Source organism: Ictalurus punctatus, chromosome 11 (genome assembly GCF_001660625.3).
Source record: "Ictalurus punctatus breed USDA103 chromosome 11, Coco_2.0, whole genome shotgun sequence".
Taxonomy (NCBI): Eukaryota; Metazoa; Chordata; class Actinopteri; order Siluriformes; family Ictaluridae; genus Ictalurus; species Ictalurus punctatus.
Genome location: NC_030426.2, coordinates 26,968,699 through 26,978,698, shown reverse-complemented (window position 1 = coordinate 26,978,698; position 10,000 = coordinate 26,968,699). Strand labels below are relative to the sequence as shown.

Below are 10,000 nucleotides of genomic sequence, written 5' to 3'. Positions count from 1 at the left end.
CACACACACACATATATACATACATATATACACACACACACACACACATACACACATATATACACACATATATACACACACACACACATACACACACACACACACACATACACATACACACACACACACACACATACACATACACACAATCTCGAACAATAAAAGCAGCAGCAGTTCTATTTTTTAAAGTAAAAATGCAGGAACTTGATTTTAGGTGAGAGCTTTGGGTCAAAAAACATTTCAGCTCAACCTACATCCTGTAACCACTTCCTGTTCCTTCATCAGACATTCCACACCCGCCTCGCGTCAGCCCCTGACGCACACGGCTTTCAAATAACAGAAATAATCATGATAATAATAATAATAATAATAATAATAATTTGAAAACAAATCTGCCGCTAGTGTGAACACGAGCTTATTGTTTATTATAATCTAATTCTTTCGACTCGACCATCCTAGCAGTGGTCACATTTTTATACGCCTTATTAAACCTCGAAATATCTACGCTAAAAATTTCAACATCTGCCAAAACATCAAGCTCCTCCTACAGAATAAACTGCACGTCAGTTGCGTTTCAGCCATCAGGTGAGCAAGATCGCTCCGAGGAAAGAAACGCAGAGATTTCCTTTCGCTCCGGCCTTTTCAGGAAAAAAACAGAAAACCCCACGAGCCCTAGTGCTGCTTCAGCGTTGACCGAATTCATGCGACTCAGACAGCCTCCGCCTTCAGAGGTGCCGCGGAGGTGTTTTTATGTTGGAGGGAAAGGACCAGCTCTGTAATAACGAGGTATTTTAAGCAGCGGATGCACTCGTGACCTCTGCCCTGTGCACTCGGGGAATTTTACAAACGCTGCGCCCGAATCGAAACGTTTTAAAAAGGCGGTCTGTCCCGCAGCTACACGTGCTCCGCCTTTGAGCCGGGAGCTCCACTGCGCGCGATGTGAAGGCCATTCAGCCTGGAGAACATTCAGCCCTGTTTCAGCCTCTGCAGCCGGACCAACACTGAGGCTTTTGCTCCTGCAGAGCGACAGAGACGCTTTTCATGAGGAAAACACACGCCCGCTGAGTCGGTCAGGAGCGAGCGAGCGAGCGTGGAGTTGTGGAGACGCTGTAATCGTGACAGATAACAGCCTGACCTTCACGCACGCAGTCAGAGAGCAGGAAAAACGAATGCTCTGTTCCTGCACTTAACTTCTCGAAGAACTCGTGTTTATCCGCCGAGGACAAAACGAGGGTTAAAGAACATCGAGGTCGGAATGTGAAACAAACAAAAAAAACGTTACACACCGACTCATATGCGATACGGCGGCACAATATAACACACCGTGCTTCTCTAACAGCACAGCACGAGGAACGTACTGAACACTGAACACCTGGGCGCCACAACTGCAGACCTGGCAAAATAATTCAGCGGAACGGATGCAATATTTGTGCGAAAAAACCCCCAAAAAACCCCAACGGTCCAAACCCACAATTCCAGCTGCCCCAGACATACAAGTACACGTATTATTTTTTCTCTTTCCCATCACATAATGCAACCTGCGAAAGAGGTTTTCTGGAGATTATCGGTGACTAAAGTATTTAAAGTCTTTAGTGTAGAACACAGAGGAGCAGACGCAGACGCGTTCACCCGAAGACCGCCGATACTTCATCCCCCCACCCGTGAAATATAGATGAGAAAATCGGGGCAGCGTGTGAACCGAAACCCTACAGAGCACTGGGTGCCAATACTATTAATCTATCGTGAGAACAGAGTGTGCGAGTGCGAACGTTACCACACACCCCTGTTAAAATGACAGGTTTCTGCGGTGTAAAAAAAATTAACTAAGATCTACGATATCAGAAGCTTTTCAGTTTTATTGTGAAATTACATACACATACATATATAAATCTACACATACACATAGACATGAAGTGATACACTCCCAGACATGTCTTTGTGGGGGAAAAATAAAAACAAAAGAACTCCCAGTCTCCAGTCTGCGTAAGTCTGCACACCCTTTTATAGTTGGGAACGTGGCAGTGTTCAGAATCAACCAATCACATGCAAGCTCATTTAAATACTAATTAGTGTACACCTGCCATCAATTAAAGTGACTGATTAACCCCAAATAAAGTCCAGCTGTGCCTATAGGATTCTCCCGACATCTTCTTGATACGTAAAGGTCTTACGGAGCAGGTCCGGGATCTCATTGTTGGAAAATCTCACTCAGGGGAGGGATACAAGAATATTTCCGAGGCATCGGATATACCCTGGAACACTGTAAAGACGATCATCAACACGTGGAGAAAATATGACACGACGGTGACGTCCCTGTGAAACTGATGAGAAGATCAGGAGGAAGTGGTCAGGGAGGCTGCAGAGAGGCCTACAGAAACATGAAGAGATCTGCAGCGATTACTGGCCAGTACTGGTTGCTCCCGACATGTGAGAACAAGCTCCTGAATTCTTCATATCTCTGGGTGATGGGGTAGGGGGGCAAGACGGAGGCCTTTTTAACCAAAAAAATAAACAAACAACACATCCGATCTCCCAAACCCATGTGGAATGACGTGTTCTGGTCTGAGGAGAGCAACGTTGAACTTTTTGGCCAAAATACCAAAAGATGTGTTCGGCACAAACCCACAGCACATCACCAGAAGAACTCGGTCTCCACGGGGAAGCACGGTGGGGGCGGAGTCAGAGTTTGGGTCTGTTTTTCTTCAGCTGGAACTGGGGCTTTAATCAGAGCGGAGGGAAAAATGAATAACTCCAAATACCCGTCAATTCTGGTGCAAAACCTTCAACGCTTCAGATGAAGAGGAATTTCACCTTCAGCACGACAACGACCCGAAGCAAACCTCCAGATCAACAGAGGAACAGCTTCACCAAAACCTGCTCAAGCACGTGGAACGTCCCAGCCGGAGTCCAGACCTAAATCCAGTCAGAGATCTGTGATGACCTGAAGAGGGCAGTGTGCAGGAGACGCCCCGCCCATCTGACGGAGTTAGAACGCTTTTACCAGGAACAACGGCAAAATATCGCCAAGTCCAGACAAGACGCTGCACACTGACCCACTCTCATCCAAAAAGACTGAACGCTGCTTCAACTCGGAATTAGTTTAGGGGTGTGCAAACTTATACAACCAGGTTATTGTACCTTTTTTTCCCCTAAAATGATTCTTACTGCTTTAAATCAGTAGGTTAATATTTCACAATAAAAAGGCAGAAAATGTTCTGACATGCGTTATCTTTTTCCATTTTCGTACATCACAGAAACCTGCCATTTTAACAGGGGTGTGTAGACTTTTTATGTCCACTGTATGTTCACCCAAAACACAACCAAGGGTGCCAATACTTCATCTTCCATTTAAAATATAGAGGAGGAGCCTGTAACTCAATCGTAACTCAGGCACCTACACGTCGTTAAGTAGGGCTGGGCGACATGAGGAAAAGATCATCACGATACTTGAGGACGTTATGATACACGATGCGCATCACGATATACAATTTAGCTAACAAACTGTCTGCAAAGCAGCAGTACAATAAAATAAACAAAATTAACCTTAAACTGAGTTCGACGATATTTTTCTTTAATGCCTACAAAGAAGATTAAGTTAAAAAAATTACATCAGTCCCATTTCATATGTAATTATTAAAAAAAAAAAAAACACATCACCATATCAACGATATCTTAGAAAAGTGTATCGCGTAATCGTTGATCACGATATAATATCGTCCAAGCCCTGCTCTTAAGGGTGCCAACACTTTGCCTTTAGTGAAAAGGCACACGTTACCAGAGGGTGCCAATACTTTCCCCATCTAGCACGGAATACAGAGGAACAAACGTTAACTCAAGGACAGCAAATTCAGACATGCTCCAGGGCGCCAAAACATTTAGTCCTTTAGCGAAAACACCGTTTAACTGCAAACTCCACACACGCAGACAGCCTAGGGTGCCAAAACTTTTCACCTCTAGTTACATTACAGGGGGTATCGAGCGCCGAGACGCGCGCCCAAACGCAGCCGGGGGTGCCAATCCTTTTAATCTATAGGGATAATACCGCCGTAGAGTAAAAGTATTGGCACCCAGGGTGGTTCACACATTCACCCATACACAGCCAAGGGTGCCAATATTTTATCTTTCACATTAAAAAAAAAAAAAAGGAAAAGAAATGACAGAGGTGGAAACGTTTACTCTGCGCACGTGGCAGCGCACGTGTAAAAGATTTTCCGGGTGTATTTGGGAAAGTGAGATCCATCGTATCCGCATCACCCCTTCCACGAGAGTCATAAATAATCAGCAGCAGAGCCACAGCACAGACTGAAACCTGGTGACTTCTGAAGCGTTTCTCAAGAAATCCACCACACTCTCCCTCACCCTCACCCTCACACACACACACACACACACACACACGTCATGTCCTCAATTCTCTAGAGCTTAACCACAAACTGCAGCTGCATTCACGTTTCAACAACAGCCGCTTTCTGATCGCTGCACCTTTACGTTTAGAAACATTACTACAGCGTCGTGCAGAAGTATAAATATGCATAAATACTCATCACGTGATCTCAATATAAATACACCAGTTCCTGGAAGAACCTTGAGATTGTTAGAGAACATATCTAAAATCACACAGTATCATGATGACCAAAGAGGGATTCAGAACAATTCCAGGATAAAGCTCGTCAGCAGATGAAGCATGAAGTATCTAAAATCTCCTGGGAGACGCTGCATCGACTCTCGACTTGAGAAAACACACTGGACCGACACCAGCAGATGACCTGGCAACCCAAATCATCACTGACTGTGGAAACTTCACACTGGACTTCAAACAGCTGGGATTCTGTTCCTCTCCGCTCTTCCTCCAGACTCCGGAACCTTGATTTCCAAATGAAAGTGTGTGTGTGTGTGTGTGTGTGTGTGTGTGTGTGTGTGTGTGTGTACTGACCCAGACTGACAGATTACAGACTCAGGAAACCGTCGCAGGAGCTTCGAGTTAATATCTGATTAGAGTCTCCTCAGGTCCACATTTCTGCATTATAAATTCTTTAACCGAATATTTTGAGATTCTGGACGTTTGATTAGCGTGAGCTGTACGCCGTAATCATGAAGAATCAAACAAAAACAAGGCTCGAAATATTTCACTTCCTGTGTGATGAACCGGGAATATATGAAAGTCCCACTTTCTGGATTAAACTACGGGAAAAACTTTTCCACGACATTCTAATTTTTTGAGACGCACCTGTAGGTATGTGAGATATATATAAATATTATATCGATCTATCCATCGTGTCTATTTGTCCGTCAGTCTATCTGTTATATCTATTCATCTATCCATCCATCCATTATATCAATTATATCTATCTATTATATCCATTATGTCTGTCCATCTGTCTGTCTATCATGTCCATTTGTCCGTCTGTCTGTCTATGTCTATTCGTCCGTCCGTCCGTCCATCCGTCTGTCTGTATATCAAATGTCTGAGGTATAACTCATCACAATATTAATATTATACTGTTGAGTCACTCAGCCCTACGGAGACGATTCACCAGAGAAGCAACCGAGGACCTGAGGAGATCTCTGCACATGATTCCGCCACCATCAGACCTCACAGCAGAGACGTGTTCTCAGAGTCAGGACTGTGCTTTTTTAAAATCTGATCATGTACAACCCCAATTCCAAAAAAGTTGGGACAGTATGGAAAATGCTAATAAAAACAAAGAGGAGTGAAGGGTGTGTGTGTGTGTGTGTGTGTGTGTGTGAGTGTGTGTGTGTGCGAGAGAGAGAGAGAGAGAGAGAGAGAGAGAGAGAGAGAGAGACAGACTCTGGGGCCTCGAAGGCATAAACACAGAGAAGCACATGATTTCTGCCCGGAAATGTACCGAAGCATGACATATTCAGATGTTTCTAATAAAATCCCATAATTACATCATGGCGGATGGTATGGACGTGTGATTACTGAGAGATACGGAGTGCAGGACGTCGACGTTTTATTAACTTCCGTCTCGCAATAAGGTAAAAGAAGCTTGTTTTGGTTATTCATTCATCGCAGCAATTAAATTAGACAAGCCGCTTGAGTACTAACGTCGCAAACGCAAGAACATTACTGACCTGGAGGCCACTGCTCATGAGGAACGGGAGAAGGTTCCTCAGGAACGCTGCAGGAGCTCTGCATGTCGTCTGCAGCCGGTCAGAACAGTGACAAGGAGCTCCACTAAGTCTTAAAGACACCTGCCATGAAGGGGGTGAATAATTCTGAGAAATGTGAATTTTCAGTGGGATTCCGGGAAACCACCTGAAGCATCCGCTGTGTTGATCGCTTGTGTTTGATCTGTTCGTCACAAACAGCTGAACGTCTGTACACACAATAAACCTGATTCGCACTGGGGGCTGGACAAGTTCGACTGCAACTGTACGTGTATATTAACAGTAACTAGGTGCAAACTAATTAAACAACGCGCCAATCAGTGCCACGGCGGGGTGATTTGGTGAGATTAGATAGATATATATATATATATATATATATATATATATATATATATATATATATATATATATATATATATATATATATATATATATATATATATATATATATATATATATCGGAGCTATCGGTGATGTAACAAACCCCCCCCCAACACCGGGCAAGGACCAACCCATCTCAAACATGAGGAACTTGTACGTAAAAAGGGAGGTGCTTCTCAGTCCGTACAGGATTCCGCAAGGTTCTTTTGTAATTGTTGCGGCCAAAAGCGCTGCATCCTGCTGAAGCTTTATTCCAAATTGGCCATGCAACTTGCAGAGGTTTTTTTTTTTTTTATTCGTGCTTTTGTTTGTGGAAAACGTCTCGAATCGGCAAAATCGCAATCGCACGAAACGGTTTCGCGCGCGCTTTCGCAGTGACGTTTGACGGTAAACGAGACGTTTTCGCTGCACTCGTGTTCGACGCGCGTGAATCGAAGAGGGTTTCAGCTGAACGCGCCTCGCGATGACGTCACATGACGCGTCTCAGTCCGAACCTCATGGAAATTTTGAAAAGTCGCAAGCTCCAGCGAATATTCCGGAGCTTCCTCGAGTTTGCGTTCAGATCCTGCAGGGACGGACTTCTGTCGATTACGCGTGGCCTGGGTCGAACAAATCAGACACTGACCAGAAAACCGTCACGTGTAAGTGACGCCGCAGACCAGTCACGAACGCATGCAGTTAATCCGTAAAGATCATTTCTACCACAACTTCAGAACAAAAAGCACGAGATCATTTCCTTATACGCGTCACTGCAAAATATAAACATCATCCATATTGTGATGTGAGATTCGGTCCACTTCATATCGCCCAACCCTGGCTAGTGTAGGTCTCGCTCTGATCCTCTTTAAATCACAGGTTCCTGATCTTCAATGGTTGACGGGTCTTTTTTCTTCCATTTTTGAAATCCGATATGTACTGATAATAGCGCAAAGACAGAGAAACAAAATGTGGGACAAATTTTGAAGCTGTGATATTAATTAAAGTGAAATAAGAAGCGATTCGTGTCGGTTGTTTGTTTGTTTGATTTTTGCTGCGATTCCTTTTATTTGGTTTAAGATTCAGAATAACCGCTCATTACTAGCAGCACCGGGGAGAAAGTGCGAGTCATACAGAGAATTTCAGACCGTCGTCATCGTCATGAATATTTTCAGAAATATAAATGGAAAAAAAAGAGAGCAGGAGCGTTCAGGAAGATAAAATGAAATCTTATTTAAAAGGTCACGACACCACACAGTCACTCAGGATCTTACTAATACACAGTGCTTTCTTCGTATTGTGTGTGTGTGTGTGTGTGTGTGTGTAGCGTTTCCTGTTGGCGTCAGACTGTTTGGTGATGAAATGAGGTGGGAAATTTTGAACATCGGTTGTTCAGCCACAGAAAGTACTTCCCTTGAGTCGCTTCACTAAACACCACAACCGAGCGTTAGCGATGTTAGCACAAGCGGCTTGAAGAACATACAAAAAAATCCAGCAAGGGAACGAAACAGCTGGAGCTGCACCACGTAATCGATATGTTTCCAAATCATTTCTCATACTGTTACAGAATATCATTCATGCAAAAAATAAACAAATAGCGTGATATTATTCGGAGGACATCTCGCCCACCCGGTCACGTGCTCTTTGCCACCCCGATCCACCGCTTCGATCGAGACGACAGCGTAAATATCAAACAAACAAGAAAAACACAGGCAATTCTTAACAAAGACAATGGCGTCTTGCCACCTCAGATCTGCCCTGAATAACGCTCTCGGAGAGGCTGATCACGCCCGCCACGCCCGCAGAGCTCCTGCATCATATCCAGTACCGTCCTGGGGCCGGATATTCTGCGACTGCAACCTTGTCCTAGAAAGTTATATAGCTACAATACTACAATATCTCAGAAAAGTGTGACGTAATTCATCATGATATCGATCATCATCGCCTCGCCCCCGGCCCGAAGACGTCCTGTTAAAAAACAAACTCTACTGACGTGCAAAAGAAAAGTCTGAGATGAATGGGGTTTTTTTCAAAGCTGTGAATGAATAAAAAGAAATGAGAAACGAAAAGGACGACAAAAAAGTTCCAATTGGTTTGTAATTATTTAAAACACACACACACACACACACACACACATTAAAAGAAATCAGATGGCACAGAAGCTCGGCAAAACATCAATTATCAGTAAAATAATCTCATCTGAACGGGGGTTTCAGACTGTGATTAGGATACATGTGGCCACCCCGAGTGTACTCCTGCCACCCCAGAGAAAGCTAGATCGTCCTGCCCTATGATGCACGTTTGACGATTCCACGTCAGCTGACATGCAAAAGATGAGTTTGGTATCACTTGCTTGAGCGGGTATAAAACAATTAGGCTGCATGTTGCCACCCCTTAAGAGTGCTTGAGCCACCCCAATACCACCCCAAAGAAAGTTACATATACATATATATATAATAATAATAATAATAATGAGAAGTTGCCACCCTTTAGCAACTTCCTACCACCCTGTTACCACCCCATAGAAAGTTCTATCTCCCTGCCCTATGGTGTAGCCCTGAAGGTCTAAATCCAGCAACATGCAAAACAAGAGTTTGAAATCATATACTGTATAATTAGGATGCATGCTGCCACCCCTTAGAGCGCTCCTGCCACCCCGATACCACCCTGTAGAAAGTTCTATCTCCCTACCCTGTGCCATAGCTCTTGCGTTTCTAAATCCAGAGAAATACTGGCTGATGTTTTTCGAGTGTGTATAACATACTGATTTAGATGTTGCCACCCCATCCGAGTGCTCCTTGCCACCCCATCCGAGTGCTCCTTGCCACCCCGTTTTGCCACCCCACCTGTGAACCTGGGGCTAACCCCGCGTCCTGGAGACTTTACCTGCAGTAAACCAGGCAGTCCATGTGGTTGATCTCCTGGTCGGATCGGTGTCGGCGGTAATCCTCCCACAGGTCCTTGATGGCGGTGACGGACAGGATGAAGAGCACGGGCGCGAGCGCGAGCACGGGCTGGAACGCGTTGACCACCGGCACGAAGTTGAGCAGCGCGATGAAGACGAAGTAGACGTTGGCGAAGCGGTGGAACTGCTCGAAGAGGTTCTTGGGGATGAAGGAGAGCAGGGTGTACTTGGTGGTCTTGATCTTGTTGTTGGCGTACAGCCGGTTCGGGTTCTCCGCCGCTTTGGCGTGGTGGTCGTACAGAATGTTCGCGTGCACCGTCCTGGTCTTGCTTTCTTTTTTACTTTTCCGCTTTTTGCGCTTTTTGCCGCTCGCTCCGGGTTCTTCATTCTCGCGCGCCATGGCTTTTCCAAACTTTTTCTCTCTCTCTCTCTCTCTCTCTCTCTCTCTCTCTCTCTCTCTCTCTCTAAGTAATCATGCCTTGCCTTCTCCCAGCTCTGACATTCCTCTCCACTTCCTTCATCTTCCCATCTTCAGCTCTTCCATGCTCGCGCGACTTTGTTGCCCTAACTTTGTGTTTATTTCCCGTCTTAAAGTTTCATTGTTGCATC

At 44.8% G+C, this 10,000-nt stretch overlaps 1 protein-coding gene across 2 annotated transcripts in view; it reads right to left on the bottom strand.

Moving 5' to 3' along the window:
- Nucleotides 1-10,000, bottom strand: part of atp10a (ATPase phospholipid transporting 10A) — a 57,354-nt gene that overhangs the window by 47,235 nt on the left and 119 nt on the right. For both annotated transcript variants that reach the window (XM_053683578.1, XM_017480201.3), the window contains exon 1: nt 9,373-10,000. This exon is cut by the window's right edge. In XM_053683578.1, coding sequence (XP_053539553.1) covers nt 9,373-9,791 — 419 coding nt within the window. In that variant the 5' untranslated portion in view covers nt 9,792-10,000. The remainder of the gene's footprint in view (nt 1-9,372) is intronic.